The sequence below is a fragment of the Fistularia commersonii genome, chromosome 7, assembly GCF_037954325.1.
Source record: "Fistularia commersonii isolate RoL2024-O1a breed Wild chromosome 7, RoL_Fcom_v1.0, whole genome shotgun sequence".
Taxonomy (NCBI): domain Eukaryota; kingdom Metazoa; phylum Chordata; class Actinopteri; order Syngnathiformes; family Fistulariidae; genus Fistularia; species Fistularia commersonii.
In genome coordinates, this window is record NC_141290.1 from 5,277,862 (window position 1) to 5,302,383 (window position 24,522).

General features: G+C 46.7%; 1 protein-coding gene across 1 annotated transcript; it reads right to left on the reverse strand.

Annotated features, from left to right (window-relative positions):
• Positions 1-948: 948 nt before the first annotated feature.
• Positions 949-23,416, reverse strand: LOC147232444 (plasma membrane calcium-transporting ATPase 1-like). Its single transcript, XM_086149288.1, has 21 exons — positions 22,560-23,416; positions 19,859-20,150; positions 14,951-15,148; positions 13,897-14,154; positions 13,375-13,500; positions 11,783-11,983; positions 11,672-11,698; positions 10,496-10,642; positions 10,192-10,406; positions 9,501-9,743; positions 7,467-7,708; positions 7,156-7,390; positions 6,875-7,054; positions 6,566-6,653; positions 6,320-6,426; positions 5,925-6,116; positions 4,616-4,829; positions 3,489-3,700; positions 3,305-3,412; positions 3,040-3,228; positions 949-2,831 (listed from the first exon to the last, which is right to left on the reverse strand). Exons 2-21 carry the CDS (start codon positions 20,052-20,054, stop codon positions 2,457-2,459), a joined length of 3,753 nt encoding a protein of 1,250 aa, XP_086005414.1. The 5' UTR covers positions 20,055-20,150; positions 22,560-23,416; the 3' UTR covers positions 949-2,456.
• Between the last annotated feature and the right edge of the window lie 1,106 nt (positions 23,417-24,522).

Here is a 24,522-nt window from a genome sequence, read left to right on the forward strand (position 1 = left end):
ATATGATCTGATGGCTTGACAGCAGACAAAATCCCAACAGGAGACAGGAGCCAGGAGGCTCAAGGCGCCGTCTGGTGGCCACAGCTTGCAATGTATGGAATTCATGTTGACATTTAGCATGGATGTTGTCTATATTGATTCATTGGCTAATCAAAAAGATTGGCAGGTAGTAAGATGTGGAGGTAAACTACCCGAAAGACCTGTTCATATTCATGTTGTCTATATATTTCCTGGGATTGTAGAGGAAGATGACGAGGACTACGAATCTTCCGAGAGCATTGAGGTAAGAAGTACAGTAATCAAAATAAGGAGGTTTGAAGAAACCTCAGTCACTTTGCTTGAATTTTTCCATCCCGACTCAGTGTACGTCGCACCTTTCGCCCGACTGCGTCCCACATTCTGAGACGATGTGACGTCCCCCTGTCGTGTCTCTATGGAAACAGCAGCGTCATGGCTGGGAACCAGGGGAACGGTCACAGTAAGACGCCATTGCTTATACTTTCATAATAATGATAGTAGGCATCTATTAAATAAGCGTTTAACTAGTGTTGAAAAGGAAGAAAGAAACAACCATTCACTCATTCATTCGTCAGATAGACACACAACCATTAACTCTTTCAATAGACACTTGACAGCAAAGAAACCCATGGAGAGCCCATACAGAAAGATACAGAAAGACCCACCCGTTTGTAATCCAATAAGGGACCTTCGTGTTGGGACGTGCAAGCCAATCAGGGACCTTCGTGTTGGGAGGTGCAAGCCCTGACCGCCACACCACCCAGAATTTTGAGACATCCTGTATTTGGGTATCTTTAAAAACAAAAACAAAAAACAATCACGAAATGAAGGGACGCATTTTCTGACGCATTATTTAAAATCGTCAAATCTGCTGACAAAATAGTATATGTAAAATACAATCAAAAAAAACAAAAACAAAACAGAAGTCTCTTTTCCCGCAGTGACTTTTTTTATTCACGTTCAGTTTAGAATTTTAAAACAGAAATGTCTCGTTTCCCTGCAAAAGGTCAACATGCAGATGCCCACGGTGAGCGCTCAGGGGTCGTCATTCGGTCCGGAAAAAGTAGGTCCTCAATAAAACTTTTGACAAATAAGTCTTTTGTTCCCCTTCTTCTTCTTCTTCGATGTCTGGTATGAAAAAAAAATCATCCATTACATCTTCAGATTCCTTCTTCCGTGGGATGTGAAGTCGAGAGAAATCTCCCGGGAGTCTATCGTTTTTGGGGGGGTTGGTGATGGTGTGGGAGGGTTAACATCTTGAAAATAATACCTAAATATTGTTTTTGCCTTTACAAAAATACTAAAATAAAATCCAACATTTGACATTCACATCAAACTCTTTGGTCTACAAACACTGCAAGGATAAGAGTAACCCCTCCTCCTCTTCCCACCCCCCACCCCATCCTCGTCCCTCCCATCACTTCTACATTGATGAAACATGACGAGTTTTGGGCCAAACATCTCGACAGCCTTGTCGTGGTTCCTGCAGCAAGACAAGAAGCAGGACGTCTTTCCACTCGGTGCTGGGCGCGAGGGGGTAGAACCCGGGGAGCGTTAGCATACTTCTGAAGAATGTTCCAACTTTCGTAGTCCGCTGGGCGACGAGAAGACGGTGGCATATAGAGGAAATCGTGATTTATCAAGGCAACTTGCCAAAGTATGACTTCCTGCTTCCTCATTTCTGAACATGAGACTGCTAGCAGCTCATTCTTAAATCCGCTGAGCAGATTAGCGTCTCGAGTCAGGAAAGTAGTTCCGTCTGTGTTAGTTTCCACCAGCTACGGCCTGCGATGTAGCTGAGGGTTGGAGTGTGTTTTCGAATAGGGGAGGGCTAACAGTTAGCATAGCCTAATATTCATTGCGCTAAGTGAGCTAGCAGGGTGTAGGCTGTTCCGAGCAGTGAGATAGACGTCCGTTTTGCCGTCTCGCTGCACAAACACAGGAAGTCCCCCCCAAAAAAGTTGTTGTGTTCCCTCAAAGCTGGGCGGAGCTACACGGTGATCAGGGGGCGCACACAGTAAAATCACTGACACGAAACTAAGCTGAGCCCCGTCAGATCACCGCACTGGCTTGTCAGCCGACGGATGGACCTCCAGCTTGGACTAAGTCTGAACACCGACAGCGATATTTACAAATCGGGAGAAAAAAAAAAAAAAAAAAATCATCATAACCAATCACCTCACGAAAACTCTTCCCCTAGACGACGACTGCAGAGTTCATGGCTATCAAATTAAAGAAGGGAAAGGGCTGCGTGACCCCGCCCCTCTGCCCTCTGCCCCCGCCGCCAATTTGAGCACGACCACAGAACTTTTCTGGTTCCTGGAGCCTAAAAAAAAATGGAGGTTTTGAATGTCCGTCACCAGACAAACACAGTTCAAAACAGGAAGTGGTCCAGTCCGACGGGTGGCGGGGGGCTTGAGGGGGATGTAGGAGGGGCTTCAAAGCGAGGTCTCCAGGCTGTGCAGGGGGCTCCCCGGACACGGCGGCAGCCCTGCTGAGTTGGGGGGGATCAGGCTGGACCTGGATCCGTCCTTGTGCAGCTGGACCCCTCGGCCCAACGTGTTGTTGTTCTGGATGGGCAAGGCCTGAAGTGGCGGCAGCGAGGTCAGCGGCGGCGGCACGACGATGGAATTCCTCTTGGTCGGGGGATCGTCCTCACCCTCCGCCTCGTCGATGAGGGGGATCTGCGTCTCCGAGTCCTCAATGCGGAACTCGGGGTGACTCATGAAGTTGTGGATGGAGCTGCGGGCCTCGGGTGTCTCCAGGTTCTCATACGGAGAGACGCTGTCCCTGAAGGCGTTCACCACCCGGATCTGTCCAAGATGGAGGCACTCAGGTCAGGTGGGAGCAGAAGGTCCAGGGTACAATTCAACGAGGAAGAAGAAAACTACATATTCTACTCTGTGCTCGCCGAGCCATGTCAGCTAGCTATATCAGCCTTCCTGTCAGGGTTTTTATTTTGACGGTCCGCCTCTTGCCAAATGAGTACCATGACCTAGCTGTGTGGCTGAAGAAAGGTACCTGCGTCTGGATGCGCTGGAGGCCTCGGCACCAGAGCACCTGGCCCCGCCGCAGCTCCATCTCAGCGTGGTCGATCTCGTCCATGTCCTTCATCTCCTCCAGCTCCTCCTCGGGGATCTCCTCCTGCTTGGTGCCGTGGCCCGCCGTCTTTAGGAATTTTAGCCAGCTGGTGGGAATGCTGGAAACCAGCTGAGGGACATAGAACATCCGTCTGTTAGGTCAAAAGACACAGACAAGAGAACCAGGGCAAGAGGTTGCGTCTCACCTGTCCCCAAAGGAGGCTGCCGAGGCCCATGAAGACGCACCACAGCCACTGCTCAATGCTCAGACTCACGCAGCTGAAAGGTTTGCCTCCAAACTGCACAATGACGAACTGTGGGTGGATGGAGGGACGGTGTCAAACGGGAAGTTCTTCTCATTCCTGCGATGCCAGGACAGTGGCGGGTTACCTGGATGATGAAGGTACCCAGGACAATGGTGCAGAAGATGGGGTTGTTGAAGACGCCTTCGAAGACGTTCCTCTCTCCGTGGATCTTCCGGGCGTTGAGCTCATTGAACAGCTGCATCAGGACAAACGTGTTGAAGACGATGGTGTAGTGCTCGGAGGGCGGGGCGTGCAACGGGGCATTCCTGCCGCTGTCGATGTCAAAAATCACTTCACCTGTGAGGGGAATGGATGAAAACCGATATTAACCTTCAACTTTTCTACAGTAGTAATACTCCACCTCGGAAACTGGAAACACAAAGTAATGAACCATTACTTTGGGCTGCTTGCTGTTCCAACGAACAGCAAAACACAATCCTGCAACATCGACCCCAGTTCCAATTCATTGTTCCTGTTGTTGGGCTTCAAGGCAGGCAGCCATTCTTGTTTTATGTTGGGGGAGGGGGCGACTTGTTTACTTCAGTGTTAGTGTGTAGTGTTACATATTAAGATTAAATATGGTGTTCCCCAGGGAACCCGTCTTGGTCCTCTTGTTTCCTATGATTGTACCACATCACCGGACAAATCATGCCAAGTTATGGTGAGGATTTCCACTGCTGTGCTGATGGTTGATTAAACTGAAGGCACACTTTTTAGCAAGTACCAAAAACCTTGATATCCTGAAACTTAAGCAAATGTTCACAGTCCAGATCAGCCATAGCCTGAAATGCAGTACTTATCTACGTGTGGACAACACTTCGCAAAAACAACCCCATGTTATTTTAGATTGTAGCTGCTTCGCTTTGATGACCTGCACATTTATAGAAATCGCTGGATTTTCTCATTTGAACCCAATGCAAAAGCTTAAACTTTAAATTAAAAAAAAAAACTATTTTCAAGTTCTTTATAAATTAATAATAAAACCAGGGGCCGTCTTGATGGAAGTGCTAACCTCTGCGTCACCGTGCTCCACACGTCAGCATGTTTAATTTGATTACATATGCGAGAATCAAATTTGAGCAATCTTAGAATACAACCCTCTCTTCTTTCAATAGGAATCTATCTCAGTTCCTTTATGACCCAGTGCTGCTCCAAACACAAACACACCACGAGCAGGACCCCAGAGCACATCACAGTGGCGCATTCACTGACCAATGAAGAGCAGGGTGAAGATTATGGTCAGTTGGTAGATGGCGTGCCCAAGGATGTTCTTCATCATGGTGCGGGACACCAGTGGTTTATTGCGGCCGTACGGGTTCCTCAGCAGCAGTGACTCAGTCGGCGGCTCGGTGGCGAGCGCCAGCGAGGCGAAGGTGTCCATGATGAGGTTCACCCACAACATTTGCACCGCTTTCAGGGGAGAGTCCTTGAGAACCAGACAAAGATGCACAATCGGTGATTGACAATTATCACCTCCATTCAAATTCGACAGACATACAATCATCATGGCATTTCTCTGAAAACATTGCCTCCTGTGTGATCAGATATACAAAATGAAAACCCAATTGAGCGGGATCTTTGGATTAATGACATTCCCCGTTCATATCAGTGGCCACGCCTGTTGGACCTTCAAAAACAGAACCGAAAACATAAACATTTTTATTACTTCCGCATTCGACCGTCAATAAAGCAAGCTGGCCAATCAGCGCTGATTGTGATCACAAGTTACTTTATTGAGGTAGTCGCTTTCATGGCGACGGAATTTTAATCATAAAGTTTTATCCGATCTCACCGATAGATTATCAAACATTGAAACTAATAAAGATAATTCAAAAGTAATTTCAAATTCAATCGAACACACATCAATTACTGCAGCTTCGGAGCTAACGCTATACATCCAATTAAGCTAACATTAATGATAACAAACACAGAAAAGTTGTCAATAATCAAAGAAATACACAAAATACAACTATATTTTACCTAGAAACTCTTTGCGGGGATTGGGTGCGCTGATAGTACATCATATTGGTTTATATTTTCGGATTACTTTCTCCGTTCGTTTAGCCATTTCGTCAAGCTGCGTTTATTCCTGACTCCCTGTGCTACCGGAAGTGGATAGTGACTAGTTTTCAAAATAAAAGCCCAGAAGTGCTATCCGGCAACCCGTACAAAGGTGAACATTAGAACAATAATCACGAAAACCACGTTTCAGTTGCGCTGATGACATTTAAAGGCAAAAAATGTGAATTGGGTTATTTACAGACAGAGCTTGGAAGAATGCAACATTAATTAATATGTATTCATATGCATAGGCAGCCCCTCCTTGTCCTGCGTCATAGATTTTGCATACCTTCCCCTCTCATAGTTCCTGAGGGAGAACTGAGGCCACCAGCAGAAATTGCTATCAGCCCATAGCAATAATAACTGTAATCATTCTGCCTGCATTTCATTTCCATCTGCAAATCACACCCTGCTATCCCATTTCAGCCAATCACAAGGAGCACCAGCGGACAAAACGGACCTGGGTGATGCAGGCGCCGGTGAACGCCACAATGACGGCAACCACATTGACAGTCAGCTGAAACTGCAGGAACTTGGAGATGCTGTCGTAAACGTTCCTGCCCCACATCACTGCCTTCACGATGCTGGAGAAATTGTCGTCCGTCAGGATAATGTCGGAGGCCTCCTTGGCCACATCTGTCCCGGCGATTCCCTGCAGGAGGTGGGGTGAAGCGATTCATTTTCACATTATGTTCATATTTTGCTCTGAAGATAGGTATTTGCTTTACTCTTAAAAAAACACATAGAATACTGATTCAGGACATTCACTTATATCTTACTGTCTTCAAGATATGAATAAAAACATAAAGACAGCACGTGGGGGTTCTCGCCACTGGGGTTGATGATGGCCGTTACCATGGCAAAGCCCACGTCGGCTTTCTTGAGGGCGGGGCCATCATTTGTTCCATCCCCGGTTACCGCGACAACCTGCCTCTGCTCCAGAACCGTGCTGTCGATGATACCTGGTATGGGGGAGGTGGGGGGGTGGTGACACACACACACACACACCTGAGACACATCCATCTGTGGACTAAGTGAGCCTCTCCACTCTAAGCCCCCTCCTCTCTGACCATTGCCTTCAACCCAGTTCGTGCACCCCACCTTTGACCAGAGTGTGCTTGTCTGTTGGGGAGGACCTGGCGAGGACTCTCAGTTTGGGCCAGATCTTGTCGATACGCTCCTGTTCAATCTGCGGAGGTGGAAGGGTGGAGTAAAACATCTTGAAAAACATCCAGGGTTTGATGGAGTAAAGAAGGCTCCCCATTAGATTTCAGTTTTTTGGGGGCAATTCCTTTTTAATGGAGCAATAGAAGTTGATAACATCCATTGTCACAAGGGGGTGCAGTTGAGTCCCCTGAAACAGAATTTCGAGGTGTTTTAAGGGTGCCAACGCAGGTGACTTTGCCTGACCTCTCCCAGTTCGTCCCGGATCCGCCGGTTGAATTCCTTTCCTTCCAGGCACAGGAAGTCATCCCCAGGGTGCAAGATGCCGCACTTGGTGGCAATTGCGCGGGCAGTGTTGATGTTGTCCCCGGTCACCATGCGCACGGTGATCCCGGCACGCTGGCACTTCCTGATGGCGTCCGGTACCTGGCAGGAGGGTAAGAAGAGGTGGAGAGGATTGAGGAGGTGCGAGGACACGACCGATGGAAGTCGAGCAGCTGCTTCAACGCCCAACCAGGGCGAGGTACCTCTGGTCGCACTGGGTCCTCGATGCCGACCACGCCGATGCAGGTGAGGCCGCTGAGGATGTGGCCCTCGTCATCCCAGTCCGGCTCCTCCGAGTTGGGGAAGTCTCTGTAGGCGAGGCAGATGGTCCTCAGACCCTCAGACGCCATTGGCTCGACCACCTTCCTCACCAGGTCATCTCGGTCCCGCGACTTGAAGGCTTTGGCCTCACCGTTGTCCATCAGGATCTTGCAGCACCTTGAACCGGAAGCACGGAGTCATGCAGCGGTCTGCGTGCACCCAAAGAGGCACCGACACCCACGGTGGTACCTACTTTCTGAGCAAGATCTCAGAGGCCCCTTTGCTGAACATTCGATAGCTGCCATCATGGTTCTTCAGCACTGTGCTCATAGACTTCCTGACGGAGTTGAAGGTGTACACCTTGAAGAGCCGTTCCTCCGGAATCTCATTCCGAATGGTCTGGTAGTCCCGCCGCAGGTCGAGGGTGAGCCCCAGTAAGGCACATTCAGTCTTGTTCCCCACCTGTCGGGGTAGCCCACCCTCCTTCTCCGGAGTCTGGAAGAAGGGTGACAGTTTAGAACCCAATCCGAGAGCTCTAGAAGCAACCGGTGCAGGTCTGGGAAGGACACATACTGTACAGTCCATACCAATATTTTTTTTTTTTGGACCATAACTGTGTTTTGCACTTCTCTTCACTTCTCAGCAAGTGGTGAGACCAGCGATGTTGTATGCTTTTTGAAACAGTGGCATAGAGGAAAAGACAAGGAAGCAGATCTGGGGGTAGCAGAGATGAAGATGTTGAGGTTCTCTTTGGAAGTGAAGAAGATGGATGGGCTCAGGAATGAGTCCATAAGAGGGACAACACATGTTTTTCAGAGATCTTTTTCAGGTGCAGAGGAGGGACAGCGAATATATTGGTAGAAGGATGCTGAGGTTGGAAGTGTCAGGCAGGAAGTCAAGAGGAAGACCAAGGAGAAGATGTATAAATAGAGTGAAAGAGGACATGAAGAAGACATGAAGTTAGTTGGTGTGAAAGAAGATACAGAGAATAGGGTTAGATGGAGTAAGTTGATTCACAGTGGCGACCCCTGAAGGGAAAAGCCGAAAGGAAAAGCACTTTGCGACCCCTCCCGTATTTTCAACCCCAATGTCATCCTTTCTTGAACGTAACGCCATGTTGGGAGGGTTTGATCGTGATCACAGGCCAGGCAGTGGCAGAAAACGTGGCAAAAGCGCGAAGAGCGAAGCTTGATGCTTCAATGTAAACCGCGAAAGCCCTGGAGATGCGCCGTTTCGCGAAAGTACAGGAAATCATCCCTTCACAGATACACAACTGACAGGTTGGTCACAGCCTTAGAAAGCATCTTTAGAGCTTCAACCACCCTTTAAAGGTGCTCCTCATAGAAGTGATGAGCGGCAAAAGGGCAGTGTATGTGTGTGTGTGCATGTGCATGGCGCTCATCATCCCGCTGCTGCGGCTGTCATATTGCCATGAAAGTTCACGGCTCGTTGGAGCAGCCACGTGGTAGCCAATCCCAGCTGACATCAGGGGCTTGAGGGTGGGGTTTAACCTTGGCTTGTCGCCTGTCAATCACAGGAACTGAACATTAGAAGATGAACTGGCGCCAGGGTTAGGAGCCAATCATGGCTGTCGTTGTCAGTTGTTAATCACAAGGTCCAAGAGACATCCAACCCTCTCGTTTACACCCATGGACAATTTAGAGTCTCCGATGAACCTGCTGACTGGTGGGCAGGCAGAAGAACAAGGAGTGAAACCAGATGGGAGAACATGAAGAGAACCATGGAGAAAACCAATATAGAAAAAGAATCCAGGCAGGAGAACATGGAGAGAACCAAGACAGACACAGAAAGGACCAGTGGGTCATACCAACAGACTCTGTCAAGAACCTCCTGTTACATCTCTTCCTCTTGAATTCTGATCTTTCTTCATTGCTTCAACGAGTATCTTCATTTCTTCATCTCTAAACAACCGTCCACATTCCCTCGGTCCGGCCCCCTGACTCCAACAAATACCATATTGGCTATTTAACTATTCAGTACATCCGGTCGTTTTGACATCACCATGGCAACATGTGGTGCCATTCCCTATGTAGTGTTGGTACTACGTAGGTACTTTTGCGTGTAGGCGACTGTGCTGTCCCTCTGTAGAAGCAGGAGGTAAGGGTGGAGGAGCGTTCACCTGGTTGTGTCTCCTCTTTGGACCGATCTGAGACAGTGGACCTCAGGCGAAGCCACCAGGTGGCTCATTTCCAGGCTGCCGCGCTCTCCCTTGCCAAACGCTTAGCACGCCCAGCTCCCTGAATGGACGGCTATTTTTAATGCTCACCATAATCTTGGTGGTGTAGGCGCAGTTGACCCCGATACCGAGGACAAGCAGATCCAGGACCTTGGTGGGGATCGCGTCCGGCTCCGGCACCTTCTTGTAGTAGTGCCCGGCGATGTAAGCTTGCACAACCGTCATGCGATTCATGGTGAGTGTGCCCGTCTTGTCGGAGCAGATAGCGGTGGCGTTGCCCATCGTCTCGCAGGCATCCAAGTGTCGGACCAAGTTGTTGTCCTTCATCATTTTCTGGCAGACAAGAGGAACATCAGAGAAACAGGGATTACGGAGCGTGAAGTATCAGGACACTCAACGTGAAAGTTACATGTCTGGTTCCTGGAAAAGTAACAATGACATCCATCCATCCGGTATCTACAGTATAATGTGTAATGGAGGATGGAGCCAATCACAGCTGACTCTGGGACTAGAGGCAGGGCCTAATCTGGACGGGTCACCTGTCAATCTCACGTCCACATACGGAGTCATCTAAGTGTTCATACATTTGGACAATGTGGGAGTCTTCAATGAACCTGCTGACTGTGGAAGGCTGACAGAGAACCTGGAGAGAACCCAGGCAGGGAAACCTGGAGATTCCAGGTTAAACCCCGCCTCTCACCCTCATGTCAGCTTGTGGAAACTTCCTAAACATGTCCTCTAGCCTTGGTCACTGTTCATAACAGATGTTCTCTTGGGGTACCTTGACTGAGTAGGCCAGGGAGATAGTGACGGCCAGAGGGAGGCCCTCGGGGACGGCCACCACCAGCACCGTCACACCGATGATGAAGAACTTGACCAGAAACTGCACGTAGATGGGCAAACACTCATTGACCCAGGGCACCGCTTGGATCCAAAAGGTATCGATCAGGAAGCGGGTGATAAGGATGAGGACAGTGAGGGTTGACATGAAGAGACCTGGTAGGGGCGGAAAGTCAAAGGATCTGAAGTTGTACTCTCGTAAAATGACCAGACAGAACAGAGGAACCCTGATTTGCTGCTCCTACCCGCTTTGCCGATCTGCACCGCCAGCTTGGTCAGCTTCCCCTGCAGGACTGACTTCTCCTTCTTGCGCGGGTTGTTCTTCTTTTTCTCCGGTTCCCCATCCTCGTTGAGTGGCTGCATCTCCACCGCCGCCCCGTCCTTGCTCTTTCCTGAGGACAAAGTGCCCAAGACCCGGTGAGCCTTTGGCCAAAAAAGTACCCTGGAAGTTATCTCTGCCCACTAGTGGGCATCATTTCTCACTTCCCATTACACACCAATCATTCATTGGTCAATTTTTTATATGTCTTAGGCTCCTCGCAGTCATTAAGGGAAATTGTTCTAAGTAAATGACACCTATGAGTGACTTTGGATGGAGTTTCTGGAATGACGGTTTTTGACCTCCAAGGTCTCAGAGACCCAGAGGTCCCGGTTTGTTGCCCTTCACTGCAAGAAGAACCGGCACATCAAACAGTCCTGCACGGTAACTATGGGGTGCTTGTGCACGTGTGTGTGTGTGTGTGTGTGTGTGTGTGTGTGTGTGCGTGTTGATCCCGGCTCAGTAATGAGGTTATTAGTGGACAGGGCGGGCGGGCAACAGTAGGGAGGAGAAGGGAAGAAGCTGCTGGGCTTAAGGACGTTAATCTGCTTGGTCCTAATCACCGTCAACAGAGTCAGGAGCACCTGCTGCCGCTGCCATCGCTCATAACTTGAGGAGATGCCTCGCGCCTCCTGGACCTCTGGTCACAACCTAGAAGGTCGATTTGAGGGACCTGAGAGCCACCTGAGACCAATTATCTCCCCACACTTTGATCAGCCGGGCTTTTTTCAAAACATTAATCATTGAAAAGGGCGTTGTTGGCGTCGACGATAGTGCAAGTTTTCAACCCCAGAAACCCATGAGGCGTTGGAGGAACAAAGAGGCGCGTTCCTCTGTTCGCCCGTCGATGCTGTGCTCGTTTCAGTGCGTGGAACCCCAAAACCACTGCAGCATCTATATAGTGAGCTTTGGGTGATTGCTTCCTGTCGCCCTGGCAATGGAGACCACACGCTAATTGGGTATTCGGATCTTCGGTGACTAAATTGCACTTCTTGTAAGTCGTTTTGGATAAAAGCGTCTGCCAAATGACTGCAGTGTAATATAATGTAATGTATTCTGCTGTGCCAAGCCAGAGTCGCACTCACACACAACAAGGACTCACCTTTCTTGGCCTTCTCTTCCTTTTTACCTGCAGAACAGAGACATCCGTTAGAACCTACATCCATTGAGCTCCTTCGCCGCCCCCCAAAACTTTACCAACCCAACCACTCACTTTTCTTGTCCTTCTTCTCCTTCTTCCTCCGCTCCTCTCTCTTCTTCTCCTTCTCCTTCTTCTTCTTCTCCCTCTCAGCCTTCTCCTCGTCACCTTCGCCTTCCTCGCCGGCGCCAAGAAGCGTGAAGATGATGCCGGTCTGGGAGTTCACACCCACCGCCGTGACCACCATCTTACCCGAGCCTTCCATCACGTGAGTTCCTGGAGAGGAAGCGGCGATGGGAAAGGGTTGCTTTGTAATTATAGGATGCCTCACAAAAATAGATTTATATTGCCGCCATCACTAGAAATAATCTCTGTCAACTTGGTGTTTGAATATTAACACTGTCAATGAGTCAACTCACGTGGTTTAGCTCGTTTGGCGAACTCAAGGCCAATTTGAATTGACTTCAAGTAGTTTTAAGCTAGCAGGTAGTTCAGGCTGTTTTCACACAGCTTTAAAGCTACCATGGCTAGCTTGAAGCTAGTTTAGCTTGTCATGGCTAGCCTCAGCTACTTTAGAACTGCTTTAGCTAGAGTAAGGTTTCGCTTGGTCAAAAATGCATAAGCTGTTCCAAAATTCAGTTTGGCTAATTTGGAGCTAGTCAGTTTAGCCTTGAGATACTTTTGCTCGCTAGTTTACCTCATTTAAAGTTTCATTTCTATTCATTTTACGATCAGTCAGTCTTCGACTGATCCTGGATATCAGGGGCCGTATCGTAACCGTATCGATATTTGATATATTGAAAACCTGGCTGGTAACCTGGTATTTGAGCTGCATTTAAATCTTGATGCAATCAAGCAAACGTTTACTACCCATCAATAGGTTGTCAGAAAAAGCAGTGAAAATGTCAGCCCAATTTCGGGACAGAAATGTAGGGAAAAGGCGTAGCTTACACCAGGACAACGTAAAATCAACCTCAGAGATACGTCCACTTTGTGCCAAAAAGACGTTGGTTTCAGAAAGTTTTTGTCTGACATTAACTTTAAGTCACCCAGATGTTTGCGCGACGGGAACGAAGGCCTCAACATCCTCCTCCAGAATAAAGTTCATACTTTCATGCTCCTAGAAGTCCTTCCACCGTCCCTGCTGGGATCTTATTCCGCCTGATGCTCTACCTCATCTGTGCATGCCATTTGGAGTTTGCCAATTTGTCTACAGGGTATCATCGTCCTGTGCAACAGACATTCTCCTCCATTCACAACATTCAGCCCCTCTTTCCAGAATCTATGCTATGTGCTGTATAGATCTTCATACTTCATCCTGTCATACTTCCACCCTCTAAACTACCCATCACTGTACAAGTGTACAACAAAATTTCTGTTTCAACATTAGCCCTGCCCACTAAAAATATCTGACTAATCATGTTCTTTATAGTTCATAGTTCTTGGGCGTCCTGCAAGAAACTATCTGTTCCCGTTGTCGGGATGACAACATCTCGAAATTTCGTTCGAACTTGAGTTTTGGAATGTGGGACACAGATCAGATTTCCGATAGATGACTTATTGATTGTATATCAATATTGGCAGAAATCTGATCATTGATTACGGACAACGAAGGCAACGGCTGAGGTCATGCTGAACCCTCGGACAGATGGAGCGAAGTGAGGCACCTGAAAGCATCATGGGGTCCTTGTCCAGCGTCTTCTTGACGTGGTCGGACTCTCCAGTCAGCGAGCTTTCGTCTATCTTCAGGTCGTTGCCCTGGATCAGGACGCCGTCGGCAGGTAGGAGGTCGCCTGGAGCGCAAAAACACGCCGACGCACACATCTATCTCTTCGTTGAAGGGGATTATCTGTCTATACATGACTGGGAAACATGAACGTCAGCAAGAATAGGGTGGAATGATAGACTTAGAAGCCCTTTGGAGACAAGTACAGGTACTGAAACGTTAGCAGACGGCAAATCCGTACATCAGATGGTCAGTTGTGAGTCATGTGGGGGGTGATGGATGAGTGGGTGGGGCTTGAGGGGGGGTATGTGCCATTCCACTCACACCCCAGCATAGTGAGAGGTAGACCAGAAATGGCTTTTAACGCACATTCAAAGAAAGGGTCACTTAGGGTCACGAGGGTACAACTCGGGTGATAAGAGGTGAAAACGGTGTAAACAAAGTGCGTGTGTCGTCTCCTCACCGTACTTGATCTGCGCGATGTCACCGACGACGATCTCAGACACTTTGACTTGTATCACCTGGCCGCCCCGGACCACCGTGAACTTCTGCTCCTGCTCGATGCGGCTCTGGAGGCCACGGAACTGCTTCTCCTTGCTCCAGTCATTGAAGGCGGTGACCAGGACAACGCAGACGACAGACAGGAGTATGGCGGCGCCCTCGATCCAGCCCGTCTCACCTTCACCCTCCTCCTCCACACCCCCAGCTGCCTCGCCACAGTCTGGACACACACACACACACACACACACACACACACATGCGACGGTGGCTAGTTATAAAACAAGCATACAACGTTGGCTCTGCCCAGGATCACGGGTGTCATTACTGTTCTTGGGTTCTTCCCCGCTGGGTGCTTCGTCTCTTAATTAGCTACCTGACCTTGTAGCCTCGCCGCAGGTGTGATTGATCACATGGTGCCATCAGGCCAACTGCTAGCATGCATGCTAGCACACACACACAGACTTTGGAACACATTGATGTCACAGAGTTTGTAACGGGCAGGAAATGGCAAGCTTAGATGCTTATTGCAAGTAATCCAGCTTGACTATGAGGAATAATAGAGTAATAATGTATAACACATTAGAATCTTTACTTGTGATAGCAGACATGAAATAAAACATTGTTTGATTTATTTTGCCACTGTGGTCATGGGGTCTGGAGCAAATCCAAGCTGTCACAGCAAGGGTCTGGGTTTAACCTCGGCCAGTAAGCTGTCAATCATAGGACCAATTATAGAGACATCCAACCATTCAACCTATCACTTTTTTGGACTATGGGGTGGAAGACGGAGAACCTGGTGAGAACCTAGGCAGGAGAACATGAACATGGAGAGAACGCAAGCAGGAGAAGACAGGAACACAAAGGAATACCCTGTCAACCCTTCACCAAAATCAGAAGCCTTCTTGTTGTATGGTGACAGCGTGCCCTATCTGATATCTCCCTTCTATCCTTATGTGATCACCATAGCAACAAACAGCCTTGTGCGTCAGGGGACTAGCCAAACCGACGACACTCACTCTGACGCTCGGCGTCCGGCGGCTTGTAAAAGGAGAGGCCCAGGGAGATGATGGCGGCAACCTCCAGGATGATGAGCGTGACATCCTGCAGGGCCTCCCATACCAACTGCAAGAAGGTCTTGGGCTTCTTTGGGGGGATGACGTTCTGGCCAAACTCCCGCTTCCTCCGGTCGATGTCCTCCGGCCTCCCGTCCAGACCTGCAGCGGGAGACCTTTTTTTAATTCATCTGGAAAGTGGCGATTTAAAGAAAAAAACAATTAAATAACCACTTGAAATCAGGCAGGATAAGATACAACTTTATTGGTCCAGCATGGGGGAAATTCAAGTATTTACTGATATCAAATTTTAATATTTCTGATCGTAGGAAAGGAGGAACTGATGCACTTTCATCCAAAGATGTGGCAGCTAGCAAGTTTTAAAATCCTAGGATGGTGACGGACACTGGCCAAGGTGATCCATGGATGACGGCTAAAATGGGTTAGACTTCATCAGGTGTTTAGGGTGGCCCTTGTGGTCAAATTGCGATACTGCATTTTTATTGACATTTTTTTTTGAGAATTCACGACGCGTTCAGTGACCCATTGCGTTTAAAATAGCGTTTCAAAATTCTGAAGACATTAATTCACTCAATATCCACTAGAGCTTGACGGAACATGACTTGCAGTGTTCTAGATCTACGGACTCGCAATCTGTAGACCTGGAGGTCGGATGATTTTCTGCAAGGGAAAAGCAACGTGAGCAATGGGAAATAGAGACAATATGGGAAAAAAGGAGCAAAATTAGGAAATAAATGAAAATTGCAACAAAGCCCTGTCTCTGTCAGCAAAACATCAGTGATCACGGATGCCTGGGACAGGAAGTGAGTACTATGCTGCATACTGATGCATTAGCGACCGGATGCTAACGAGCTAAAGTGAAAAGCCGAGTGTTTACAGAGATCTCACAACGGAGCCAAACGAGATCAGGTTAAAAATATCCGCCAGCTGGTTCTATTCTCAGGTCCTGGAGCAGCAGGGATCTTCGATGAACCCCCCTCCGACCCCCCACCCCGTCCAGGCCAATTACACATCAGACCAATAGGAAAAAGTGGATAGGTCAATGCTACACTCTGCGTCTGGCTAAACTGTTTTCACAAATATATACATGATTAGTGTAAGGAACTGGCCAAAGAAGACGCAAAGAAACAGACACTTGGAGTTAAGCTACACATTAAGTAACAAACAACAAATCCAGAGTAAAGTAACGTCTAAAAACATCCAATTGGGTAAAGAACCAGCCAATCAGAGTGAATTAAAAGCATAAAGAAAAATCTAAATAGTGAGAAGGAAGTCCTAAAGTAACATCCAATCAGAGTAAAGGAAGCTTTAAAGACCAAGCCAATCAGAGGCTAGAATGTCATAAGGAAACAGCCAATAAGAGTAAGTTAAAACATAAAGTACCAGCCAATCAGAGTACAGGGATATATGAAGAACCAGCAAATGGAATGAGAGTGTAACGAACCAGCCAATCAGAGGAAAGTGAGTCATAAGAAACAGCTAATTAGAGTACAAGACGGTGTAAAAAAGGGCCAATCAGAGGCAAAGAGGGTGTGAAGAAGTAGCCAATCAGAGAAGGCAAAGCATGAAGAAACAGCCAATAAGAGTAAAGTAAGTCATACTGGAAACAGGCAATCGCAGTAAATTAAGATATAAAGAACCTTCCAATCAGAGAGCAGGAAGACATAAAGGACCAGCCATGTAGTGGAAGTGAATGTAAAGAAACAGCCAATCAGAGGAGAGGTAGTCATAGAGAAAAAAAAAACATCAATCAACATCAGTCAATTAAAGCATCAAGAGACAACCAATGAGAGTAAAGGAAGGTGCAAAGAAACATCCAATCAGAGGAAATTATATCATGAAGAACTAGCCAGAGGAAGGGAAGTCATGAGTAAACACCAAATCAGAGGAAAGGAAGACCCAAGCAACCAGCCTATACGCGGAAAAGAACATTTAAAGAGCCATGAAATCAGAGGAAAAGATGACGTGACATTCAGTAATTGATATAGTCCTCAACAAGAGTTTTACTGATTTTAATCAAAATAATTCTCCTTTCCAAAACCAGGAGATGGTCAATCCTCCCGGTCACTCTCAACTGATCCATTAATTGATCGATTAATTGACTGATTGAGTTATGGATTGATTGATTGTTTGTCATTCTCCAAAAGCAGTCAGATGGTCCACTGAGGTCAGGCTTGGATGAGAGGGCAGATGATTGGACATCCTTGGATGATTGACAGGCTAAGCCCCGCCCCCTGAATAGTCCTAATTCCCAGGAGCTCCACTCCGTTTCTGTGTTTTTCCTGAACATCTTTACGGTTTAAATAATAATTCAGTCAAATTTGCACACGAGGACTCAACTTCCACTAATCCGCCACACACACACACACACACACACACACACACACTCACACATATACACGCACACACACTCACACACACACACACATACACACACACACACAAACACACACTACGGGATCCTAAAAAGTAAATTCCTTCTGTCTGGTTCAGCGTTTTAAAACATGGCGATTGTGATTTCGGCCAGACGAGCAGAGGGCAGGGGGAGGAGGGGCTCGGTGCTTTCAGGTGAAACGGATTACGCTAAGAGTTAATGCATCCACCGCCCAGCTGTCGCCACAGACACACACACACACACACAGAAGTTACATGATAGATTTTTCTAGCGATTTCAAGCTGCTGGCTGACATTTGGCGCTGCGTGGCAGCAGGAGGCCCGGGCGCCGGAGGTGTTTATACTGGGTGCTGGGGGTGTTTACCGGGCGGCTGCAAGACGGACAGCGCCCATGAATTAGTGATGAGGGGGGGGGAAATGTCAAATGATGGCGGTACGGGAGACGTCCGGTGTCTACATGCTGGAATCACCCATTCCTGCGTGATTTGGTGTGTATGAGGATGTGTGTGTGTTTTGAACCCCAAAGTTTCAGGAGGGGCGTCGACCAGCTCTGGACTTGTCAACCCTCTGATCGACGAGTTAAAAGTCGACCAGTTTCACGGCCTCCTGATTGGCTGGTCTTTGGGCTCTTAAATACGCAACAGATCGACTGATCGATCAGTGCTGGATCAATAAACACCTTGTTGGAGGTCCAGTCGGTGTGTGTTGCGTCTGTAGTCCAAAATAAAAAAGTTCCTGGATCCTCCATCCGGCACCCTGCTAAACAGGTCCAGGAGACCTGAGCCAATCACAAGTGGCAGGGCTTGATATCATCACCTGTGTTTAAAATACTAATATATAATGCGTAATAAATGATATATAATACTAATAATATAAATAATTATTATTATCATCATTGTTGTTATTATAGGAGAAATATTAATATTATTATTTATGCTGCTGTTATGATTATTAATGAAAACAATAATTTATTTTGTTTTTAATTAATAATATTAATAGTAATAATATGAATAGTCCATGTCTCCTTTATTGCTATCATTGTAATTATTATTAATGTCGGTACTATTGTTCATCCATCCATCTTCTGCTGCTTATCCTGCACTCAGAGTCTCGGGGAATGCTGGAGCCGATCCCATCGGGCAGCGCCGAGAAGCGGAGTGCACCCTGGACCCGTCGCCTGACAATTGCAGGGCCTAATATATAGACAAACAATCATTCACTCACTCATTCGTGGCAATTTTCCCAATTTTTTCCAATTGGACTGTGAAGGAAACTGGAGAACCCCGAGGGGGAGGAACATGCAAACTCCACAAGTCCAGAGGTCCTCTTGTCCCCTTGATACTATTGTAATAATAATGATAACTATACTAAAGAATAAGAGAAGCTTCTAATCAAATTCTCCTGTCTGTTCCATTTGTACACGATTGTAAGAAACATTTCATTTCTTTTAAGTCTTTCCAAGTTTACTTATATTGCTATAACATGGTAATTACCATTGTTATTACCACTTGTTATTACACCTGTACACATGATGGTTTCCATGACAAAAAAAGGGTCTCCATCATACTGTAAAGGTTACTCCACCCAAATAACAGCGGTTCAAAATGGGTCTCCCTGTTCTCTGGCCACCAGCCTTGTTGGGGGGGGGTCATGGCCGAATCCCAGAATAGAAATCACCCCCCCCTGCATGTTAATTCTTTGCGTAAGCGAGCGTCCGGCACGCCTGCAGGAGGGTCAGTGAAGGGTCAGTGGAGGTCAGTGACGGCCTGGACTGCTCACCTGTCAATCACAGGGCCACAGTCACCCTCTCATCTACACTTATGAAAAGTTAAGAGCCTTCAGTGAACCTGCTGACAGTTTTTTTTGGACAGCGGGAGGAAAACAGAAAACACAGAGAGAAACCCAAGCAGGAGAGCATGGAGAAAACCTACAGAAAGTACCAAGGTAGGAGAACTCGAACATGGAGAGAACCCAGGCAGGAGAACATGGAGAACCCACATAGAGTTGATGTTCCTGTCTGCATTTAGTCCTTAAGGCAAAATCCAGTCGTCCTAGATTCGGACGTTTCCTGAAATATATCGAAATCCGAGACAGTTGGGGTTGAATTCCGATGCGCTGCTTGCAGAGATGCTAACCGATGTTCCCGTGGCAACGGGATCACCAATCGGAGACGGTCAATTGGGGTCGTGGGAACGGCATTGTCACAACAACCAACAGGAAAACAGTAGCTGTTAGTGGTTGGATGCTAACTGAAGCAGAGCTGCGTGTTTAGCATTTTAAACGAGCGGCGCGCTGCCCTGGGCGCCATCTTTGCAGGGCGGCACAGCAGAGCAGGATCAACAGGAGCCCCCAGCCGACTTTGACCCTCCAAAGAGACGGGGCTTAAGTCCAAATTGACTGCCGTGGGGAGGCGGGCCCCGTGACTCAGTGGAGAAAAAAGAAAAAAAACGTGTTTACCTTCGACAGTGGAGGTCCTAAGTCTTGTGCAGAGACCGTTCACGTCGCCGTATCCGTCGTGAATCCTCGTCAGGGCCTCGGCGCCCCTCAGCTCCATCAGCGACCGCAGCTCCGCCAGCGAGCAGCTGAACTCGGCCTCGCGGTAGGCCTCGCCACGGCGGCCATGTTTGGAGCCGCGCAGCGAGCTGTTGGCCATGTCGCCCTCCTTCTGGGACACGACTTTCCCGGGGAAAAAAACGTAGAGTCAGTGGGCAGCGGGGGGAGCGGATCTGGTCTGATGGTGGCGCTCCGACTGTGAGGAGAGAGAGAGCGAGAGAGAGAGAGAGAGAGGTTGCGGCGTTTAGTGGGTCTGGCGGCGGTGGCGGCAGCAGCGGGGGGCGGGGGGACAACAAATCAAATCAGAGGGTCGTGGGGATGAATTACGGCACGGCGGCGCAGATTGGATTTGGAAGTTAATGCCGGGAGGAGGACCCAAGGTCACGTTCGGTGATGGCGGCACGGCGCGCTGATTTAATCGCGATACAGGTGACATCATCAATTATCGATGGTGATTGAGGCCTGTGGGAAGCATCCATGCTTTTATTTTGAAAGGCCACCTTTGAAACTCCCTTTGCAGACAGGAGGTGGGCGAAAAAGGGCTTTCTCGTCATTTTCAATTGTCTTTCGTGTGAATTCGTTGAAATCGGGGTCGACGTCGGTGAAAACAAAGTGAAGACGAATCCATAGATCCGTATTGATTGTAGATCCAGATCAAACGATCAAATCTGATCAGTTGGATTAGAGTGTCTGTTGTTTGATAGTCATGAGACAAGCACAGGATGAGTTTATTTTATCTAAATCATATTCTATGCTTTTTATTCTCCGTTTCGATCTATGCTCCTTTCATTACCATTTTGTCACTTTTAAGGCTCAAATTTTAGTATTTCTTTTACAATTATTTTACATTTTGCAAATATGGAAATGTCAGTAAAGTGTCGATTGAGGCACCTTATATAAGAAAATAATAAATTATAAGTATTATAATTATTATTATTATTTTTATTTTTATGTGCAATCTAGTGACAGATCCATGTACCAGCATGGTCAAAAACAACATTGAAAAAATGTTTTATACATAAACTGTATCAGTATTTTTGTTAACCTTACAAGTACTCACAAGTACTTTGCACTACAGTGAAACACGGCTGCTGAGTGAGAATTATGTGGATTACATACAACTTTCTTTCCCATAATATTCTCATCGTGCCACTGTTTAGACTTTCCATTTGTTTCCAGGAAGTCCAATTTCCTGGAATCCCAGAGAAGGTTGCAGATGTTGTGATCCCGACTCCTTGCAGTGAAACGGAAAAACAATGCTTTTCTATTTTACATCCCAGTGTCCGGCCGTTGTGGTGAAATGGCACTCCGATGACCTTCATCAAAAGACAAAGTCATTTGTCCAGAGAAAATTCATATTAATGCATGATTTGAGGTTCTTTTACAGAAGTCTGACTGGACGCAAAGACACGATGCTTCCAGACTCAAACCTAGCAGATGTTAACATAAACTAAAACCATTTAAAAAGATGATATTTTTTTTGTTTTACAAAGTAGGATTAAAACCATTAAAAAGGATTTTGTATTTATTTATTTATTTGTCTGATTCCTTTAAAAAAATGACTCAAATACTAACACAGGCCTGAAATAGGAAATAATATAATATCCATAAAAGATAACTGATGATTGATTAATAATATACAATGTGTTCTTAAAAATAATAAATGATATATACTCATACATAATTTATAGTAAATTCATAATAAATAAAAAAATACATAAGTAAGTCAGATGTATTATATATATAAATATATATAGTGTAAAAAAATGATATATATATATTGAAAAATTATAATGAATCATATGTATGTTATTTCATGTAAAATTAATAATGTATGTCGAACTGAAAATAAAAGATAATTTTTATCTTTTATTCTATTTTATTTTATCTCATCATTGAAATAGTACAATATATAAAATCTTAATGATAAACATTATATCATATGAAATTGAAAATACAGATAATAGATAATCATATATATATCTTCTAATATATATATTTATATGAAAAAATGTTCATGAAATAATCAACCACGCAGTTCCCCTTGGTGCAGGATAGGTGATTAAATCAATCAATATTATTTTTAATTGTAATCAACAAATAATCGATCATCTTTTGTAATATTGCATATGTTAGTACTATATATAATAGGGTATACATTAATAAAATAATTTTTGTTCAAGTAAGTGGATAAGACCCTTTCGGGTCCGAACCATCGAACCGGCAGCCGTCGGCGGAACCGGAAAAGCGGACAGGCTCTTCCGGTGAGGACCCCCCTCCCCCCCGCCGGTGTGACCTCCGTGCCTTCGGCCGTAATCTGTGTCAATCAGTCAACCGCGACTTAATCTGGACGGGGAGGAAATTAGGAAAGGGAGGAAGGAAGGAAGGAAGGAAGGAAGGAAGGAAGGACAACCGTACGCAGTTTTTTTTTTGTTTGTTTGATTTTCCATTTTTTTTTAAATAAAATTCCCGTTCTGTTTTGGCCGAAAAAAAAAATTAAAACTCGTTTTTAATCCAAGAACCCGCGCATGCGCAGTAAAGAGATCGCCGAGCCCGGACCGCGGGTTCGAATCTCCGGTTCGGAGCGGGACGTTTTTCTACTCACGGAAAGTTCCCCCATCGCCTCCCGGAGGCGGCAGGTGTGTGCGGCGGCGGTCCGGTTCCTCTGAGCAGCGTCACACACACACACCCAGGGACATCCCATAACACACCCGCACCTGCTCACCGGGAGGTGCTGCGATAACGGAACACACGAATACACAAGCGCGCACGCAAACATTCAAACACATACATTCACACACACCCACGCACGCACACACACTCCTCTCCGGTTCCGGTAAACGATCCCGGTAACGGCGGAATGACCTTCACTGGCAACCGGCTGCTTCTCTTCGGAGGGAAAGAAACAGGAGCGACCCCGATGATTAGCCGGGGAAAAGCCGCCCGTAATCTAATTAGACAATCTGCGGCCTCGCATGCACGCGCACACGCACGCACACACTCACACACACACATACACACCGGTGCTCGGTCTATAAAGTCCTCCAGGTCTGCACACACACGCATAAAAAACCCTCAAGTGGACCGATATGCATGTCAGGTCGATGCACACACACACACACACATACGTCAGATGTACACACACATACACACACACACACTCCAGGGGGGTGTGTGACTTCCTCTGCCGTGACTCACACACTTGTTGTTCACCTCCTCACTGAGGTCGCTCCTCCTCACGTCCCCCAAGAGAGTTGGCAGCTGGTTGCCATGGCAGTACGTCTCCATCCGGGGTAAACAATAACAAAATAAAAATGAATTCAAAGAAAAAATAAGGGAAAAAACGACTTGCAATTGTGCTGGAGTTCTAATCCCGGGGACAGTTTGCACTGTCTGGATGTGATCCCTGCAGGAAAGGGTTATCGCAACTGGCCGCTAGGGGGTGCTAGTGAGCTGAGACCATGCAAACCACATCCAAACACACAAACAAGAAGTTCAGCTCTTAATACAAATGTAGAACTGAAGTGATTCATCCGCAGTGGTGTTGTTGTTATTACTCTGACATTGTTGCTAGTCGCCGGACAGCACACACACACATACACACACACAAACCACCCTCCTCCCACCCGCCCTGCTGGCAGCAGTGATGCAGCCTGACGTCAGGTGGCACACATGTACACGTGACACACTCACACAGGTGGATTATGGCACACAGAGATGGAGGGGGATTAAATCAGACACACACACACTCACACACACACACTCACACACACACACACACACACAGGGTAACATGACTCTGACATCTGTGATTGCGTAGCTGCGATTTAATGTCCAGGTAGACAATCAGTCTATCAATCAATCAATCGGTCAGTCAATCAATCAAGCAGGTATCTACTGATAACTTTATATGCCGGAATCAGTGAACAATCGGAAACGGATTTGATTGGTTGAACTCTTTGGCCTTGTGACCTGAGATCAGCGCGTCTGCCTCTGTGTGTCTTTGTCGCCCTCTAGTGGCCATTTGCTGTCATCGCAACGTAAAAAAGCATGACATCTCCAGAGAAAATAACTTGGGATGTGAATTCCAGGTCGTTTAATCTGTTATATAACGTAACAGCTGATTTTATTTTATTTTATTTACTTCAAATTTCCTTTTTATTATTTGTGATTGTTATTTGTTTATACTGTTTATATATTGTTAAATCCCAAATGTTGGTGATTATGTTGATGCTTGTTTTCTGTGTGATTTTTGGGTTGTTGGCAAGTTTGTGGGTGTGGTTTGGGGTGCAAGGAATTCTGTTTTGTTTTTTTTACCTAGATTTGGGCGGGAACAGTTAGTTGTATTGCAGGCTTGTGTGGCGTGGCTGTGGCCAACAACAGCTATTGTTTATTAAAAGGACGTTTTAACGTCAACCTGGTGTTTTCCCCGACTAAAACACTGCAACATACATCCAGTATTGTTAGCAACGTTGCTCACTCTTAGTTCTTGTATTTTGATAACTTCTCTTGCATTGTTCACATTTGCTGTGTGTGATTGAAATTTCCCCACATATTCTACTCTATTC